This window comes from Bactrocera latifrons, unplaced genomic scaffold, assembly GCF_001853355.1.
Source record: "Bactrocera latifrons isolate USDA-ARS-PBARC rearing strain unplaced genomic scaffold, ASM185335v1 scaffold_64, whole genome shotgun sequence".
Taxonomy (NCBI): Eukaryota; Metazoa; Arthropoda; class Insecta; order Diptera; family Tephritidae; genus Bactrocera; species Bactrocera latifrons.
This window is the reverse complement of record NW_017537312.1, coordinates 1,124,986-1,146,848: the sequence shown is the minus strand read 5'-3', so window position 1 is coordinate 1,146,848 and position 21,863 is coordinate 1,124,986. Positions and strand designations below refer to the sequence as shown.

General features: G+C 31.9%; 1 protein-coding gene across 12 annotated transcripts in view; it reads left to right on the top strand.

The window, feature by feature from the left end:
* The window catches only part of LOC108975358 (TLD domain-containing protein 2), a 186,220-nt gene that overhangs the window by 133,970 nt on the left and 30,387 nt on the right, over positions 1 to 21,863 (top strand). The window contains exon 1 of one of the 12 annotated variants that reach the window (XM_018943778.1): positions 9,209 to 10,060. The exons of the other annotated variants lie outside the window; for them this stretch is intronic. Within the exon in view, the coding sequence (XP_018799323.1) occupies positions 9,926 to 10,060 (135 nt within the window). The 5' untranslated portion in view covers positions 9,209 to 9,925. Of the gene's footprint in view, positions 1 to 9,208; positions 10,061 to 21,863 lie in introns of those variants that run through there. 12 annotated transcript variants of the gene reach the window in all.

Here is a 21,863-nt window from a genome sequence, read left to right as displayed (position 1 = left end):
ATTAAAAAATATAAAGTTATTCTGTCAAATAGCCTACAATTTGGAGAATTTCAAAATACTTTCTGAAACTCGAAATTTCGGGATTAAAAACAAATTATTTATTCTGCCAAATCCTGAACATTTTCGAGAATACCAAGTAATTCACTGAAACCCTAAATTTCGGCATTAAAAAACGATAATTATTTCCACAAATCCCGAACAATTTGGAGAATCACAAGTTTTGAAATTTCGGGATTAATAAATATAATTAATTATTCTGTCGAATATCGAAAAGTTTTGAGATTAACTTGTAGTTTTCTTAAACCTGACATTTCGGGATTAAAAAAAAAATTATTTTGACAAATCCCGAACAATTTGGAGAATATCGAGTAATTTTCTGAAACCCGAAATTTCGAGACCTACAAAACAAAAATGATTCCGATGCAGACGAGTTTTTAACATTTATTCAAATAAGTTTTAATTAATTATAAAGTTGATTGAATACTTCACAGAATTCTTATCGAAATACTAATAACCAAAAGTTAAGGCATATGAATTATAATCAAAATTTCATAACATCGGGACCCCGAAAATAACAGACCTTTTATTTTTGCAAAATTTCACTAGATTGCGCTACCAGATTCATATCATCTCAACAACTACGACCCACTGAATTAACATGTTTAATTACTTTGTGTACGACTGTTCCGTTTCTATTGTCATTGCTAACATACTTTACATGTACAATACCCACCTGTGAGCGCATCTGCTCGATTTGATTAATTTCATAACTGACTTCATTAATTATCTCTCTTACAATTCTTTAATATTTATCAACATTAAATGCATTTTCTTCTATTTTGGCTCTTTTTATTTACTCTTTTGAATTGTGAAAATAAATGGTGAGAAGTGCTAAAACCTATTCGGCAGAGCATCCAACTTCGAAAGTACACATAAGCGCAGCAGATTCAGGCAGCTACCAAATTTGAAATCTATTTTGGAATTTTTAGCAAAATTGCAAACAAGTTTCTTCGCAGCGCTATTTAATGACCCGAGCGTCTTTTTTCTCGACTTATTTTAAGCTCAGCTCATTTATGAAACAGTTGCCCGCCCAAAAGTACACGTACGCCAATATACTATACATCTACTTAATATACAAATAGACGTTTTAGCTATACACACTTGATCGCAGTGAACTGATATTCTGCAAAGCAAGTCTCTTTGTCTAAGTCAAAATGAATGCCAATTTARCGCCAGCATTCAAAGCACGAGTGTACATTGATATTTCCTTAACTTTCGTATCTTTTGCTTCGCACCTTGGCTTTTGTATTCGGCAAGGCACCAAGCCCCYATGACGCTACAGGCTTTTGGCATTCTAAGTCTCTTTTATGCAATCGAAAATTATTTGTTGTGTTTTCYTATTTTTAATTTTATTTAAAGCAAGGTGCTATTTCTTAAACCTGTTTGAAATATTAAGTACTTGCTTATGATATAGAATTCTATACTTCGAAAATTACAAAAAAAAAAAAACAGTTGAAATAAAAATTAGAGGAGACCGAGGAATAAATAATGAAGAGGGTATGAATAATTTATAGAAAACCAAAATTAAGTAAGCCAAGGCTATTCGAGAACCGTGTCACTCTTTGTAGTATTCAAAATAATTTTGAAAATAAATTTGAAATTACAGTTACTTAGTAAACAATCTACCGTCTCTAACTTTGAAAATTAGTATAATTTCTTACTGTGGAATTCAAAGCGACTAATATTAATTTAAAAAAAAAACTAATTTTTCTGAATATGGGTACAAATTATATGACAAAAAAAAATTTTTTTTTTTAAATTATCTAATTTTTACTGAACATCGGTATAAATATATAAAAATATATGCAAATTTCACAAAATAATTATTTATTTTTCTACACATTATATATTCCGAATATCGTTATTTTATTGATATACAAAACATTTGCTGTTTTATATATATAAAAAATGTAAAATTCCAACGGCTTATAATTTTTTTTTTTTTGTTAATTATAATTATTAATCATATCAATATAGTTGTTCCTTAATAACTAACATTTCGCTGCATTGATTTTGATTTAGATCATTTTTTATAACTTGTATCGAACATAGTTAATTCTATATACAGCGGTCTGTCCATACTTTCCTCAAAATAGCTCGTTTCAAATCGTTCTCTTAACAAAATACATACAAAGTCGTATGACAATTGATCGAGAAAATTCCAAAATCAAAAAGAAAAGAAAATAATTCTTACTCCATTCTTGCACAAATTTCGTTTTGTTTTTTCACACACTTTTGTACTTAAATCGCTCGCATTCAATGCCGACAGCCATTAAACAATAACTACCACAAATATGGTTTATTTATTAACTTTGTTTTTAAATAACCAGTCCGTGGCTTAAAAACCCCGACACCATATAAAAAGAAGGAGAAATCAGCAAGCATATATTTTTATATCAAATCTTGTGTTATGAAATCGCACCAGCCTCAGTTAACGGGTGTTTCGGGTGCAGTTCGAAACGGTTAAAAACGAAGTAAAATCGATTTACGTTTTATGAATATTTATGTTCTTCAACACAATTATGTAATGAGAGGCTATAAATTCCTTCTGCTCTCTAAAATAAAAAGTCGCGACAGTTGAACGCATTGAAGGAAAGACTTCTGCAAAAGTTATGTTTCTTCTGTTATTTCATTTATGGGGGTGTGACTTTTTCTTCGAATACTCTTTTCCCAGAGAAAAAAAATATTATATACCTATATAAAAATATATACTTATAAACACTCTGTTAATACGTAGATACACATGAACCAAAGATACACATATTTCCTAAAAACTATTATGTAAAGGGTGATCCTTATCTAGGTTCCATACTTTTTTAGAGAGAAAACAACTAAACTTCAAACTTTATGGAAAATGCTTATTATCGAAATTCGAAATTACAGTCTTTAGCATTTATTTTTTGAAGATTACCACTTTCAAATGTTGGCCCCGGCTACGTCCATCCGTTGAGTCCAATTTTCGATGACTCGTTCGAGGCCTAAATCGAAGCGGGATCGTCCGCAGATACTTTAGATTTTACATATTCCCACAGGAAAAAGTCTAACAATATGGTATCATACGATCTTGGTACCCAATTTTGGGTCGGCTCAAAACGTTAAATTATCTGCTCACCGAATTGTTCTTACAATAAATTCATTGATTGATGCGATGTATGGGAAGTGGCGGAGTCTTGTTAAAACCAAATGTCGCCGAGATCATTGTTATAGTCGGTTATCACGGCACAATAACGGTCGCCATTGACGGTTACATTTTGAACGGCAACATTTTTGAAGAAATAACCGATGATTTTACCAGCCAACAAACCAAACCGTTATTTTTCTGGTTGCCTTTCGTTCCAAATGCGGCAAGTTTGCTTGTTTACATACCCATTGAGCCAGAAATGGCCTCTTCGTTGGACAAAATTTGGCTGGAAAAACTGGATCGTCTTGGAATTTCAAGACAAGAGCCCATAGAGTGAAGCGATGTCGCTTGGGAAGGACGAGCACTTCAGTTCTTGCACAGCACGATGTGTACGTTTTCCATTTAAGATATCGACGTAAAATGCGGCAAGTCGGTCCATACATCAGCACAATAACGGCGCCGAATCAACTGCGTGATGGACGCGGCCTATTCGGTCGAACATTATTCAATACTTTTAGGCTATTGAGAAAAGCACGTCTACTTGGATTACTCGTTATATAGTATATATAATTTGCTTAAACTATTGCAACACGGATGTCAATTACAATTGCCATGATTAAGTCGATTATTAGATTTACCGGTTATTTAACACGGCAGCACGTGTTACCCGATGTTATTTTAAATGCAACACTTCACATGTCAGAGGTGATATTTTTCATGCAATTAACTGCATTTTACGGCAAAGGCAAGTTTTTTACAAAACTCTATTGATTGTCTAGCAAACACTTTACATTTTACGACTTGGAATAACGTTTTAATTACAAAAATGCTGAGATAACTTTTATTTGCTTCAATAGTTCTGGATTTAGACATTTGTGACTACAACAACAAACATATATATCTGTAAACAATTGCATATTTGATTTTGTATTGCTGTCAAGGTGCCACAAAAAAATCGGCTAGCAGTGCTAATGGCGTAATCGCCGCCAATAGTTGACCCCAAAATATGTAAAACGAAACGTTATGAAAACTGAAAAATTCCTGAAACCTGTTTTAACTGTTTTTTAATTTTGATGATAGTATTATGGAAATTTTGTTTTTTTTTTACTCACTTCGACAAACTCTTTTATAGACTAACCGATACAACGAGCATTGACGGCTGTGATATTTTAATGAGGAGTTTTTTGTTTGACTAAGAAAGCCTATGCTTTTTAAATCACTCTTTTTTTTATAATTTTCGAACTCAATTAAAAATGAATTGAACTCATTATATACTTTTTCATAGGATTGTGAATATGCCAAACTTCAAAGACTTTGCCAATGGTGTGAGTGCCGAAATCTACTGCTCGGTAGCCTCATCTTATACCAAGTTCAGACCGACACTTAGTCACACGATTTCGGCCACTCAACAGCCGAATTTATCCAACTAATCTTATAAATTTATCAAGATTTCGCCATAAAAAAATGACACTTCAAAAGCACTTCATTGGAGTGATTTGAAACTGATCCACGCTAAATCTCTCTGTGCGACTCTGATTTTGCGCCATCTACTTGTCAGCATTGGAAATCTATTACGTTATCACAGCTGATTTAGGCATTACAAAAGGAAAAAATGTAAACAAACAAATTTTTTTACAGCAAAACATCTAATTTCATCCGAAAACCGACTTCCCAAATAAAAAAAATGCTTCCATTATATGTAAAATATTTAAAATAATACGGCATTCATTACAAAATACTGTATGACAATGTTTTCTTTTGATAAATATTGAGCGATGTGAATTCTTGGATGGCAAAAAGTGCTGTTTTTCACCTTTTCAGCGTCAGTGAGAACGGGCTGAATAGTGAGTGTAATTAAACGTAATCTAATCCCTTTAAACTTTCGTTCTGAACATGGTATTAAGCGAGTTCATAGTTAACATCAACAGTGTTGTACGTGAATTATAGCAGTCATTAATTCTCTAAGCGCCTTCGTATGTTTGCCTCTAACAATGGTTCTCTTCAACATATTTACATAACTATTTTGATTTTAGTATTTTATTTTTGTTTTTGTAATAATTGTGTTTTATATTTTTAACTATTTCAGAAGCTAAAATTTTAATCTTTATATTTAAGAATTCCTACGGCTTGAGTACACACTTATTAGTTTGAAATTTATGCGTCCATAGATGGGCTCATTAGAGCTCTTAGTCAAATTCTTCTTCTAAAGGAACTTGTTTTTAAGACGTGCAATCGAGCAGGGGTAAATATTTAATAAGAAAAATTGAAATAACAGAAAAGCGTTAAGAGTTTTCCAAAGTTTTGTTGATATTTTCATGACATTTTTAGTCAACTAATAAGCCATTATACAAAAGTTCTTCAAGTCTTCACACACAACAAAATATGCCCAGAACACTTGCAAAATTCAGTTCTGGCCAGTTTTTTATGGTGCAAATTGTGCTTTCGTTTCATTATTGTCATAAATTCTCCACTTTAATATACATAATTATTGAACTTTAAAGTGGGCTATTACAGTTATTTTCCGTAGAAATTACAAGAATGAAAAAATTCAAATGAGTTGCGCAATCTCAATAAAACTTACAAGCATTTAAAGAGAAATAGTAAAATAGGAAAAGATGCTACACACTTTACTTACAAATTTATGGCCGCACCGGCACGATGCACCTGGTACAAGTTTGTACCCATCGAAATTTATTACCCCTGACATGTCGTAGCGACTGGGAAGGAATGCGATGAATTCGAAACTATTCTCTGCACGTACCCCTACAGCTGTTTGTATGTAAATATATTTCAGCATTTCACGCCTGTTTACAATATTTATTTTTTGCAACATTGTAGCGGCCAAATCGTTTTGAAATTCAAATTCAAATTTATTGCGTTTTACCTTGCGTTCAATACACAAAGCGTCAAAGCATCAACGGCATTATGTGTAAATGGATATTTTCAAATTTGTTTCTTCGTTATGTACAAATATAAATATTAGTAGCGATATTTCACACTAAATTATCGATTTTTACAAAAAACTTTCGATATTTTTACAATCATTTTCGATAAGCCATTGATCTCTTCCAATAAAAATTCAGCAATTTATCCATATTACCTAATAAAGTTCAAAATTAAAAAAAAAACTTCAATGTTTTTCAATAAATTTTAAAATGTTCCGTCAATTTGTCGATAATTTTCATTAAAAATTTTAATTTTTTGGGGATTGATCGCAATTCAATTTCAATGTGAATTTTTTTTGAGCTGATCTTCATTTGACTTCATTTATTGGATTTAATTCATATTCTAATAAATCCATCAATTCTGATTGCATAACGGGTTTTGTTGATTGAAAACTCATCTCATATTGATCACGTAGACTTTCGATTTTCGTTCTAGGCTTTGTTTAAAATTCAATGAGCTGAGCGCAGTCACGTAAACGATTGGTTATCATGTCTTTTTGTTCATAATTTCTTAAATCTTTAAGAGATAATAAATAAAATGGTTTCGAATATCAACAAAGATCGATTATAGAAAAGTATCACCTATAAGGTCACTCTGTTGTCTGCCCTGGCTTATTTAATAGCTCTCGTCGTAACTAGTATTGCATATCCATATCAAATTAGATTGGTCTCGGGAAAACCCGCTGCTCAATAAAATAAAATTTCTGAGAACTGAGAGCTTATTTCAAAAGGCGTGAATGATACCATAAAGAATAATTAGACTTTCCAGCGACGAAAACAACTGGTAATCAAAAGGCGATATAACGATAATGTAATATTATAGTTAATAAATGTACTCAGGTCATTCTTGTTCACAACAATTACTTATAAGCCCATTTTTACCCACGTAAGGGTTAATAAGAAATTTATTACAAAGATTTCAACTATGTCTAAAAATGAAATGCCAAACCATATTCAAGTTTTGGAATATTTTCAAACTTAGTACATGTGGTGAGTTCGTCTGTGGTGTGTAAGTTAGATGTGGTGAATTTTGGTGTGGTGGATTACATGTACTAAGCTAGATAGAGTGAGTATATGTTATTATTGAAAATATTTTTAGTTTGGTGAATTTGTAGTGGTGAATATCCTAACCTACTAACATCTTCATTTCCAGAGTGATCTTCAACTTTGCATTTATCTCTATAACAATCACAAATATTATATATGTTTTCTTCAACAATTGCGCCAGTTGTCATTTCTCACTACGCGCCATTTTTTTTTTTTTTTATATTTAGGCCGTAAGGAGGGCTTAAAATGCCTTCGCGCCGTATAGGGATTGTGATCCTACGTGAGTGGTGTAACCACTAAAACAAGGTTTCCAAGATGGACCCATTACAGGTCAACTTCTGCTCTCCCTGCATCCACGGATGCTTACAATTTTGTAGCCAGCATCAAGCTTTTTGGCTCATCTGCTATTGGGAGTCCGCATCCATGTCAATTTTTTTAGTGCGTAGAACCTCTTCCATGTTTTAGGCAATTATTTCCTACTTTTCGCTGCCAGCAGTCATTTTTTCTAAAAATATTTTCCGTACTTAGTTCTCCGAGGTTATTTTCTTCGTGCTTCGTGCTTCTTGCCAGCGGTGGCACATGAAAATGGTATGGTTTGTATAATCTTGCGGTTCGTCTCCGTAAATATATGCTGGGCTTTCTGCTTTTTCCATGTTGTACAGGTATTTTTGGAAATACCCGCGACCGGATAGCATCTGTGTTATGCCACATCTGTATTTCTTTGATCTGTTTGGCGGTCCATCTTCCTTTGCTCCCCCTTGTCCACCGATCTTGCCAGAGTTCAAAAGTTTGCTTCCTCGCCTGTCATCTTGTGGGCATGTGTATTTCTATTCCGTCTTTCTTCCATATGCGCCATGTAATCGTTCCGCCCATTGTGTTATGAACCCAAATTTGCGCTTGGTCGTATATTATGTGGCGACTTACGCAATAGATATGTACTTACGTATGAGGCACACTGATAATGACAAAAGATTGTTTTACATTTTTAGCAACAGATATTTTGACTCTCTCTACTTTGTACTCTTTCAGAACAGCCTAAAAAAGAATAGACAAAAAAAAGAAAAAAAAATCAAAAAGTGTCATATCATCATATTTACTAAATGTGGGGAATTTACTATAGACAGTCACTTGTCTGGCTTTGTCATTATGGGCGGCTTAAAATATTTATCGAAAACAAAACCTGACAAAACGCCATAAATAGAGCTTAAATTATTTCGACAGTTTAAAATGTCTTCTTGTAGTGATAGTGAAATTGAATTGTAATAGCTAGCAAGGTGAAACTAATAAGTCATGCAAAAAGTTGGTACATACTTAGACATCATGTGTATGTATGTAAGCAGATATTAATAGTATATATGTATATTAATATATTTATACATATGTACGTATATCTAGTGGGGAACTATGACACGCACTAGACGCTGCCATTTATGCTGACCAAAAAGCTTCTAGTAGTTTTATTAAAAGTTGCTTGTTCAACAAACTCAAACTGAGCCTCAAGTAGCTTCAATGAGTCTCTCGAGATCGAACGTGCTTTGCTTGCAAGCAAACACAGCGAGAGCGAAAAAAGCGGCTCTCAAAGGCCAGCAGCGCACTACTGATAATGCAGCAGCAGAAAGCAAAAAGAAAGTAAAAAATCATTATTTTTTTTTTGCAAATATTTTAGTTGCAACAAACAAGTGCAACCACGAAGCTGCGATCGTCACAACTGCCACACTGACCATCGCTCGCTCGAGCACTCGAAAACACGCTGATCCGACAAGCTGGCTACGCGGCTTGCAAGCCATTTGACTAGTAAATGGTCAGCGCTGTCAAGCCCCCCATATGCGTACATATGTATGCCTGTGTGTTTCGTCTTGTCTATTCAATTGTATAGTATTGCATTTGAATTCGGTGATGTTGCGATCGTGCCGCTCTAGGTACACCGACGCCGGCCACTAGGCCACCGACTAAATGCCACCGTCACAGCGCTGTGCGCCGACGAAGCGTTTCGAAGTTTTCGAAAACATTTCATTCAGTCACAATTTGTGCTTCTTATTATTCACACACGTTCAATTAACGATCGGCGTTTCGCGACCAACCTGCCCAAGCAGCAAAGCTCTTCGCCTGTCAATATCTATAAATGCTTGTACTTAACTGGAGTAAAGTTAAATGTTGATTTCAACAAATTGAAGTAAATTTTTTCTAAAACAAAATATACATTTTGAGAGAGTTATTTGCGCCGCTTTGCAAGCCAAGAAAGTAAAGCTTAGAAATTCAAGTATTTTTTCCACTACACTCCCATTCAAAGCAAGTTTGTGGAAGCATCTGTGGTCGCACACAAAATTGCGCATTGACTTTGTGAAGGAGTAAATTGTGAAAATGTGACTGCTTTCAAATAAAAGAATATTCAATTAAATAAAGTAGTGAAATCAAAGCAAAAGTGTAGCCAAATAAATATAATCGCTAATAAATTTGTGCAAAAACTTAAAAAGAAAATATTTTTAAGCAAATTTGCTAATCTACTCTTAAACTCACCCATCATTTGTTGGAAAAAAATACCAAAAACAAATAAGTCATTGCATTTTATTGGCATAACACTTCAACACCATAAAATATTAAAAAATTAAATTACAAGAAAAATTTAATTTCGCTGGACTTAAATCACATAAAAATACGAAAATTTGAATCACAGCTGAAAAAAACTTTGAAAATAAGCTATAAAACGTGGTCTTTGTGTTTTGCGAAAAACATTTATTCAAGCTCAGTCAAAATGAGTTGCAATCAAATTGAGTCGCTACCCAAAATTGCCAAATTCGATGTGCCGCCGGCGAGTAAGCCGACGTCGCACAAATTAAATGCCAAAGCGATAAAGCTCTCGAAAATTGCTAAATATATTAAGAAGAAGGTAATTATGAGTTGCTCAATATATAGTACATACCCAACTACATACTTAAATGAACAGTAAAAGAAAATACCGTTACGCCATAACCTTATTTACCATTACTTACGAAACTAAATATACTTATGTAAATAAAAAACTGTTAAATATAATGAATAAACACACACAAGGGGAATGAGTCGGGGCTAAAAATTAGTTAACGGTATAAAGTCCATATTTAATGTCTATATTTACCAACTTAAAAATTAATGCTAAAAAGTTTCTTCGATAACACAAAATTTTAGCAAAAATGTTTTTAAAAATTTTTCTTATTGAAATTTTTACTTGGGGCCTATTCTGTAACTCGATTCGAAAAAAAATTTACTCGAATTCGGATTTTTTATACTCCGTAACTCGATTTTCGGATTTTTAAGCCAATTTTCGAATAAAATATTCGTTAGCTTTTGAGTTGTAGAAAGCAAAAATAAAATTTTACGTATTTATTCTGGCACAGGGTGGTACAACTTTCGAAAAATTATAAAGTAGATCCGAATTTCGAATAGAATACATTTACGAATCGAAGCAAATTGCAAAGCAATTGTCTACTCGAAAAATCCCGTTCGACACAAGTCTTTACTTCTTCTTCAAAAATTTTAGTGAAATTTGAAATTTTTCATTCACTCCAACGCCACCCAAAAGTTCTCCATCTAAAACGACACATATACATATAGTATATCCCATTTTAAAACCATCATAGCAACTTTCACTGAATATACCCAGTTATTCTCGTGAAACTACGAAATATTCCCCGTATACTCATTTATCTTGAGTTCAATTATCAACGTATGAGCTGATGCTAGTGCTTTGTGCCTCCACCATCCCAAATATTTGAATTATTCGTTATTCTATTATTATTGAAAGGTTATTCTCCAACTTCTTGAGTAGACTGCCTGTTCGATATTACTAGATCAGATAAGACCACAATGGAGTTTCATTCTCTAAGCTTTGAAATCAGGTCCGCATTACAATCAGACCTATTCCTGCCTTTATTTATTTATAAATAAGGTTAAGAGGAACCCGAATTTATATTTCTAATCCATAATCAAGAAATCTACAGAGAAGTAAAATCTTAACAATGAGCATCAGCAGTTTTTGTATTATATCATTCCGGATAGTTTCCATATCTTCATCTCGTTGCCTAGCCTTGTTACTTATAACGACTCTAAATCGAATACGCACGGTAATCACAATATTAATTTATGTTTTGAGTTTTTCTGTAATAAAAACAAACAAAAAATAATAACCATAAATCGTCTTCCGTTATATTTTCTTCGAAGAAAAACATATACTTCGAAAACCGTAATTTTTCACCTTTACTGTTACATTTCTGTACACAAACATTATTTTTTAAAGAACTATTTGTCGGAATATCTGGCTAACCTAAATGTTATCATTCTCTTTTCGTCAGTCATGACTTCGTGAACGAAAACACATGTAAATAAAAACACTGTGGTTTTGTAAAGCGCTTACCGTTGTCTGTTCTGTTTTCGATATTACATTTAAGTACATATAAATACAAACATACATACATATTTCGACTACGACCTTTCGAAATATTTTACTAGAATATTCTGCAGCAAATTGAATATTTTTAGATATTTCTTGCTGCTCGATTTAACTTGTATGGTTATTTGTACGTGTGCTTGTGTATTCAGTTTTTGTTTTGTTTACAATATTCTCTTTTCTAAAATCTTCAAATATTTAGGCTTTATTTATTATTTTGTATTTATATTCTTCTGTGCCATTGTTGTTATTACCTTTTTTTTTAAAGCATTTCGTTTGTGTTGCTTCTTTTGCCTTCCCACACTACAAATCGCCTCATCTGCTTTGCTCATCTTCCACATGTCACTTTGCTGCGCTGCATCTTGAGTCTATTTCTACCAAAATATTGATGTGTGACCGCCAAAAAGCAGACATTTGCCAGTTTAGAAAGAACTTGCTTTTGTGAAATCACTTCAAAAGTTTAGAAACCAGAGCTATTTCAATATTTACTGTTATTTTTCGAAAATCAATTTGAGTAAATCATGCCAAAAAGAGCGTGACAATATACGTGGTGCTTGATAATAAAGCAGTGTATGCAAGCAAAGTGAAAGTTTGCGGCAATGAAGATTTCGGTTAACGGGTTTTGTGACAGAAAGTAATTTTTTTTCGGCTTTGCGACGTCAGCGCGCCACGAAATCGCAACTTCGAAATAAATTATATTTTTAATATAGATAAGTGCATGTGCACGTATTGTAATTAGTGAAAAAATTATTTCCCAAAAAAAAAAATAAAAAAAACAACAACAGTAAAACTAATTTACCGCGCGAAATATGCCGAAACAATAAACAACATATCACAACATTTTTAAAACCTATATTCATTTTCTAATTCAATATATAGTATATGTATATAATATACATAAAGTCTGTACGTATGTTTTGCTGTTAAGCGAGGGCAGCGTGTTGTGAAAAAATGGCGTTTAATAAAAATGTAATTACTCTCTTTATGCTATATTGATTTAAATTTGTTATGGCATACCTACATATTTATTCATTTAGAATGAATAACGAACGCGTCAAAAAACGGGGAAAAAATGTTGAAAAACAACTTTTTTTTGTATAAATATAAAAACATATAAAGCTATTTCTAAGTACTTTTTTTTTATTTGAACAATTTGTTGTATGAAATATAACTACAAAAATTTGTTGCTACAACTGTTGGCTTCAGAAATTTTTCTCAATGAAAACATAATAATAAAATAGTATATGCACTCCAAAAAATATCTTTTTATTCAGTTGACATAGTTGTTTCTAATTTGGTGCCTTGAACCATAGCTTACACTTTGAACACTCGTAATTTTGCTACAATTATTTGAAATAATCAGCAAATTCGACATAAAAAGTGTTTAAATACATATGCTAACAATTTTTTGTTTAGTTTGAGTTTTGTTCGCTTACTGTGTTGCAGTTATCCAAGCTTTCTTTAGCACTACAGGGTTTATGCTTCGCAGAAGCCATATCTAGGCCTTATTCAAGTATTTCTCAGCATGTAGTTAAATTTCTTTCACTGGCGTTAACAGCAACCGGAAAATTCCTCTTGAGGGTGGAAGCTTTTTCAGCTTGCACTTCAACAATAGCTCTAAATAATTTAGAACTCACGCAGTTACAATTTACAGTTTAGTTAATAATGCAACCAGAAAATGTGAAGAATTTTTTTTAAAAATAGGGAAAAATAATAAAAAATATAAATAAAACGACTCGTTCAAAAAAATTGCCATGTTTTCAGTACTCAGAGCACAATTCTAATTATAACAATATTTATTACGGTTTCGTGTAAAATCGGTTGTAATAAATTTTTAAATCATAACTGACTTAAATAGCGTGAAGTATTCCTTTAATTTTAAAAATATGATACTGATAAAACTGATAGCCAAACTAAAAAGATATATAATTTTAAGAATTTAAGTTACTCGAAGAAAAATTTTATATTTAACTCTAAAGCTGACTTAATTTATTTGGAGAAGGAGTTTCGTACAATAGATAAAACATTTATTGTTAGGTGGCAAATGAAAAAATGAAATGTATATCCATATTTTTACTTTAAACCCAAACACCAAAGTTAACTTAAGTCCACTTGAGCCATTTTAACCTATCGCTGCAGTTATTTTTCAATAATTGGCTATGCTTTCGCTCCTATTGTGCTCATGGCGCACTGTGACTTCTGCCCATCGATATGTGTGCCAAGAAATTGCAGTTACCTTTGAAATTGGAATTGCTTTTTCTAACTAATTACGAAATAGTATTTAAAATAAACAAGTGACTACATGCAGACCACAGAAAGAAATCGATCTATAAAAATGCATTCAAGCAACATACATACATACATATGTACATAAATAGTTGTCAGCAATTAAGCAATAAATGCACGAGGAAAAAATAATGTTGTCATATCAGCCGCTGCCATAACGCATTATGTCAGTAAATGGCAACAACAACTGCAATGCTACATTATGCAAATGGCAACAAAACATATCTAAAGATTTGGTATACATACATACACGAGTATAGCTATATTTGTTTGTTTTGTATGTGAATATACATATACACACATAAGTGCCTGTTGGAATTAGTGCCAGAGTCTTCAGGCAGTCAGCCAAGAAAAATTTTATAAGTGAAAAGGTGCGGTTTCTGGAAGCTTCCCAGCTGCACTTACGCGTATAATCAACTGTTGTAGGTAGTGTTGTTGTTTTTTCACAGCTCATTTTCACTACATGAAACATTTAGCTATTTTCAATAATTTTACCACATTCTGCTTTTCACTTTACACAGCAGAGTGCAAGCTCTAAAGTCATTTGTAAGCACTGCTGCGCCAACCAATTGCATTCGCTGCAACTAAATATAAACTTATGGATGTATGTGAGTATGTTTGCCGTCGCGCTTGTTGCCAAATATTGCGCAAACAATGCAGAAATTTCTATTGCCTTTTACAACGTTGGCACGTTACCGTTTGGCTCGTCGCCTTATACTGCGCACGCACGGTGCACATTCGCGGCCAGCAACTTAGATACATATCTAAATACCTTTGTATGAACATACATATGTATGTATGTATGTACATAAATACATTTACCGTATATGTATGTATGTGCGCATGTAAATAGCGGTAAAACGCTTTTGTCTTTCACTCTTGTTTGCATCTATTAATTTATGCAAAAGATAAATATGCGATAAACCGTTACGTGTACCTTTTTCCTAAGGCGTTGTGGTGTGGTGACCACGTAGTGTGAAGAAACAAATACCAAGTATTTTTTTGTACGGTTTCAGGGTGGTTAAACTTTGGACGTTTCGACTTTAAGCTTAAACGCATTTTGAGAGGTGAAATGTTTTCTAATTTTTTATTATTTTTTGCTATTTTTTATTGTCAACGAAAACATTACTTTTATTTGATTGCATTTACAAATGTTGTCATACTGAGTGAACATTGTTATTTATTTTATTTTATTTTATTATGCTTTCACCTTACTGACCCCACTTTCTGTCAACGTCACATAGAGTGATAAGCTAGTGCCTCATTAACAAAAAAAAAAATTCGTTGAAAATGAATAAAGTTTATAGCGAATTTATAATTTATTTACAACTATATATTTTCTTTGTTAATACATATGAATTAAAATAATTATATATACATGTTCCCAGCTAAAATACAAAACAACGTAACATCATTTTCATAAATTTACAGGGGAAAGTTTGTAACACGTAATAAATTGGAACATGAATGAAACAAAATTTAAAAATTGAGTTATATCTGTTAGAAGAACTTCAAAATGTTGGGCGTATGAACCTATATGTATGTAATTTGAAGTAGTGGTTTGTAATCAATGAAACACTCAATTTCGATTTTGTTGAAATTGAACGATACTAATAAAAATAATAAATTATGAATTAAAATTTATTGACTAAAAAATATCTTTTTAATTATATATACAACAATTTTCATTTATTTTTAGTTTTTTTTAATAATTTTTTTTTTTTTTTAATTTTATTCTTTTATTAAATTTATCATGTTCAATATATGGTTCTAATATCGTAGCTGTTATTTTATTTTACGGCTACATTATTAATTAAACATAAAATTTAAGCATACCTGGCAAAATTCATAAAACCCGTTATTCACCATTAAAATAACTTCCGCGTGAATTTGTTATAATTATAATTTATATTTTTTTCTATGGTAATTTGTTTGCCATTTATTAAAATTTAGTTACATTTACATATACATATGTATGTATGTATATAATTCTTCATATTACGCAAAAACCATAACAATTCATTCAAAAGGAAATTACCAATTGTTCTTATTCATTCACATTCAATCCGTATCTTTTTCTTTATTCATAACCACGTGACCGCAGTAGAATAAGAAACTAAAACCGATAGCTTAACAGGCCGCGGAGCAAACATGAGTACACAAGTGATCAGTTAACCATATGACAAAAACTATCAGTTTCATTTTTAATGGAATGTGAATATTGTTCTAGATATTGGTTACTTAGATTTGCAAAAAAAAAAGTTTAATGGACTTGTCTAAAAAGGATAACGTCCGAGCGGTTGATGTAGCATGTAAATAGAAATTGGAATGCAGGCTAGCCAAAGCCCGTCATGGGTTAAGTAACGGATTTCAAATGTTATTATGCTAAGCTGATAATTTTTTTATTCAGTTTGAAACATTCGTCTTGAAAAGCTTTCTTTCGTGAGCTTAAAGCTCGATGAGCACATATAACAACCAATACAATTTTAAGTTAAATACTATTACTTTAACACTTCACTACAAATATTGATGCTCACGAAATATGTATATTTGAGAAAAAAGCTAGAACGCAAATATAAAAAATCTTGATTTTATGCTTGCTGGGTTTGAAAACTCTAGCGGTAGCTTAACCTTCGAGAAGCACACGCTTTGTTTCGATCGGTGAATTGTGGGTAAATTTATACTAGTTAACAAAGATTTACATTCAGCCATTATACGTCATTTGGTATTGTCACCGCAACAGGTGTGGGCATCACAACCCCAGCGCCCTCCTCTCAGCACCTCCTTTGAATATGTTATTTTATACAATTTCATTTGTATTTTTTGTTTGTTATGTATATTTTTTATTTCGTTTCTTTTTGTTTTTGTGTTGATCAAAGTTTTTGCTTTGGCACAATTGTGTCATGTGTGCTGCTATAGAATTTCCAAGATTGCTTGTAATAAATACTCGTAAAACACATGTTTATAGTACTTATAATTATGTATATGTGGGAGAAACGTGGCAGCATTCGCACGGAACAGCGCTGAACATGTGTATACAATATTGATGTTAGAAAGAGATTTTTGTTGTTGTGGTTTTTAATATGTCATATGTGCTTGAAGCCATCCTCAATATAGAAAACTGGCAGATCAATCATAAAAGTGGGTCAAATATTTCTCTTTAGATGTCTAAATTCAAGGTCCTTCATTTATGTACATATACATACATACATGGCGATGTTATGAGAAGACTATATGTGTTTGGTAAAATAATTATTATTTTTTAACAAATAAAACTAAAAATAAAGGTGAGGGCTATACTAAGAATTTACATTTACATACATCTATCAATGAAAGGAAATTTTCAAGCAGGTGGCAACACTTTTCAACATTTATTGAAAGCTGTTAAATTTTTTTACATTGTAGTTTTTCCTTTATTTTTTTAAGTTTTTGTTGAAAAAATGTCAAGCGGGTGGCAACATTTTTTTTTTAAACATTTTTCATACTCAAATTGCAGTATTTCTTCTATCTTTTCATTTACATTTCTTAATTTTCAGACAGGTCACATCGTAAAAATATTTTCAATTATGAATTATTCTATTATTCTGCAAAAATGTGTTGACCTCCATATTCAAGCCGGTGGCAACACTTACGTTACGTTTTTTTCCAACTGATCGTGTATTACGACAGATAATCTACAAAGAAATTACAACTCAATCTTCATCCCTGTGGAATCGCTATGTATAGTGCAAGCGAGTTCTAATGTCGGAGACACTTAAAATGTGTAAATTTAGCTTTTTCTACTGGTCGGCCACCTCTCCGTCTGTTTATAGGCTCACTAACTCAGTCTTCGAGATCGATCTTAAATACTGCACTTGCCTTTTTTTCCTCAAGACGCAGCTTATCGCCGATAACGAACCTCTATAGGTCGCTATACAAATTGAATGATGGAAGTCAAGTTCTTCTTTGGAAAATTTTTTATTTGACAAGGTATCTTTACGAAATTCGGCAAGGATTATTATCCAAAGTAATCCTGCGGTTCACTATAGCATATAACTGCAATATAAACTGACTGCTCCTGATCAATGTAAAGCTTTTTCATACCTTTTTATGCTATAAAAATGCAAAAGTGAAATATTTTTTTGTTTTGCTCAATCTTTTGATCATAAATATACGTCTTGGATTTTGTAGGTAAATATGTATGTATAAATGTAGCCGAAACTTAGGATAAATATGCATAAATCGACTACGTGACTTTTGTATGCCAATTTATTTTTTTTTTATTAATACACTCCTACATAAATAAACAGCTCAACCAAAGTCAGCTGACCTGACCCACCTGACTTGATGCGACATTTATAATATGTATCTATATGTATTTATTATCATTAAAATAGCTGATGCGTTTCAGTCGCTACATATAAACCCGCCTGGTCATTAAATATTTATAATATAAGTAGTCAAAAAAGGCCAAAAGACGAGAAACAAAACTTGTTATGTTTGTTTTGTTTGATGCACTGCCTTGAAAAAATATGGTACATACGCACATACAAATATTTGTGGAATGTCCACGCATACCTACGAACAAAAAACTTAAAGAGTGTAAATAAAAATTGAAAAATTATAATTATATTTTGGCTGCATACGCCAAGTAAATTAAATAAGTATTCAAGCAACGCATAAATTTGCGAAATTTAATTCCAACTATCTCAGCCACTGATTTCCTGCCATTACCTTTACAATTCGATTGCATGGCTGCAAATGGCAGCCGTTTAAAAAATTACTGGCAATAATGCATGCCAAAAAGTGCTGAAAATTCTAATTGCTAACTCTGTAAATGTATTTATGGTATTACGGACCTTGTATTCATTACGCAAAGTACTCAAGGCTTGTTGTTGTAGATGGCTAACTACCAAGTAGGTGCTTACATTTGCTAAAGTGTCTGCTGATGGCTCAATTAAAATTGACTAACTGCCGTATTCTTGTCATTATATTCTAATAAAGCGTGAAATAATTGTTGTTGCTATATTCCACGATGTTTTTCTATACAAAATGTGCTAATTTTATTGTTAATTACCTACAACTAATTGTTATCGCTTAGTTAGCATCTGTTACGGAAAAAGTTATATAACAAATTTAATGATTAAGTGATGTAAATTAATAATTGAAATATTAATTGAAAATTAAAAATTTTTATAACCTCTAAATTTTATATATTTTCAATTTAATTAAACCAAAGTTAGCGCAATGTTTTACTTAATTAATCAATTTATTGTAATTTTGAAAGAGTGGATGGAACTATAATACTAAAAATTGTCCCTTATCCATTTTCTGAGACAAATCCTTAACATTGGTTGCATTTATTTACCAAGTTGCCATATTTTATTTAATATACAAATTTCATGAGAAATTAAAATTTTTTTCGTGGCTACTTTTAATCGGAAAAATTCCTTAGAACAAAATATGATTATTTATAAGTGTCGGTTTTTGTCGAATACTCTTCTAGAGCTGCCACCTTTTTTTAAATTATAGCACTGTAAGCAACATAGTTACTTAAGAAAAACACAAAAAGTACTAAAGACGATTCAAAAAACTTATTAAAAAATTTTCTATATATGGCAGCCCTGCCAAAGATGAAACATCTCATTTGAGCTGTCAGTCTATATTATCAGCTTGTGTCATTTAGCTATATTTCAACACAAGTCTAATGTCATCAAAAACAAAATGAATAAACATTTATTTCTTACGTGACTTTAATTACCCGTCACTTAAGGACTTAGCGTAGAGAAGAATTTTCGTAAAATCAGTACAACCTGGGTAGTTTATGTTCCTCATTATATACAATATAAAAATAATACTCTACATCTGCATCTGTAGGAAATCTTCTGTTTTTTACTTTGAACAAAGAACATATATTAAGTTTGCCGCGACATTTGTAAAACTCAGAACGAAACGTCGGAGATCCTTAAAAAAAATCATATCCTTGTATAGAAAACTTTGTTATTTGGTGAGATATCTTCAAGAAATTTAGCTCGGACTATTATTTAAGGCAATGATACAATCTCCGAAGAAATTGTTCACATTGGATCTCTATACTCGTATGATATAGCTGCAATACAAACTGAACGAACGAAATAAAGTTTGCTTAGAGAATCTTTATTATTTTCGTTTTTAAGATATTCATATGTTTTCTAGAAATTAAAATGCGTAAAAACTTTAATGAACTATATTTTAATATTGTGATATTTTAGATTGGGTCATTCGGCGTCCACATTACTGTTATTATTTAAATCGCATTTATCGCGCTGCTATTTATGTCACAAATAGCATGTGGCAACTTGAGTTTAGTTTCCAAAGGCGCCTAGCATCGCATATACATTTATGCATATATACATATGTATGTATGTATATTTCTAGATATAAATATGTACTGTATATTTAAGTACTCTCGGCTCCATCGTCGCTGCTAGGTCGCGTTCCTCACGCATGCATTGAGAAATAATTGAGCAGAGGACGTTGTTGCCATAAAAATCAATTTACAATTCAATTTAAGAATTGCGAAAAGCAGCAATAAACTGTGTCAATCAATTTAGCGTTGTTGTTGTGCTTTTGTTTTTGCATCATTACAATTTCTTTAGCATTGCATTTGGCTTTAGGAAAGCGAAAGGATGTTAAAAATATATAACACTGGATTTCGTGTCAATAAATTGTCACAGAATTATTGAGTAATTTCGCTAAATAGTTCCACATTGCCATCGCTGGCTCGATTAGCTAAGCCAAGCAGTGTATCTTTTTTATTTTTTGATATTTACAATAAGATCATTGCAATACATACATATCTATACATACTTGTATGTGTTTGCAAATGTATAGTTATGTATAAATACGCTTTTTATCTCATTTCTTGCGGGCAGCTGTTGACAGCTGTCAATAATTGTAGCATTCAGTTTGCTAAACGATCGACAATCGATCATTTTTGCACTCTGTGTCACAGCAAATAGGGTTATGAGCCTGGATGCTATAACATATACACACACATGTACACCTATGTACACAGTGTAATGCAAACGTGTGCAAATATTTATATAAGCTTGTGCACATTTTTATGCAGCCAACCAACAACAATGGCCGTATTATCAGCTTGTTTTTGTTTTTCTCTGTTTTGAAGCTCCAGCCCGTTTAGCCAGCACTAGTGGCCGCTGGCATTTATTCAGCTTGGATAACACCATTTAAGCTGTTGACTTGTATTTTTGTAGTTTTGTTTTTATTAAGCTTCTTATATTTTCTTTGTTATTGTAATTGTAAGTACATATTTATTTTCGTACATTTGTTTGCATACATATATTTTCGATAAATATTTTCACAAAGCTGAACAAAGTGAGTGCTGAAATGTTTTATAAACAGTAGTACATTTCTTGAAATATGTATTTACATACTGTAGTATCTATGTACAATGTAAATTTATAAAATATTATATATGTAAATAAAATTATAAAAAATATTTCCATCCGATTCCGTGCTCTTAATAAATTATAATGAAGCTTTCGAAGTATTCAAAACTTCTCACTATTCATATTTACATTGATCTTTTTACAGTCATTTTGTTTGATTCCAAGTTCAAAGAAAATTCATTTCGACTTTTAAAGATGTATAAAGAGTTTTTTTATTCATTATTGTTTCTAATGTTTAAAATGATTATAACACTGTGGAACATTTTTGGGATTATGTGTCAGTTTTTGACCTTATGATCCCTTTTTTTTCCTTATCCTAATGTTTTTTCGCTTAGTTGCAACAACCAAAAAAAAAACCAATTTCCGAGACACATACGAACGCCAAACCCTTTGAAGGTTTTACTATACTGACCTAGTGCCATCACCCTGACTTGGAATTTCTCACCCCCCAGATTAGCTGTTGTGCTGTGTAGTCGATTTCCGAGAGCAGAGAGCATTATATTATCATAATTTATTTATATATTTTTGAATTTTTAATATTTTTTATTTAC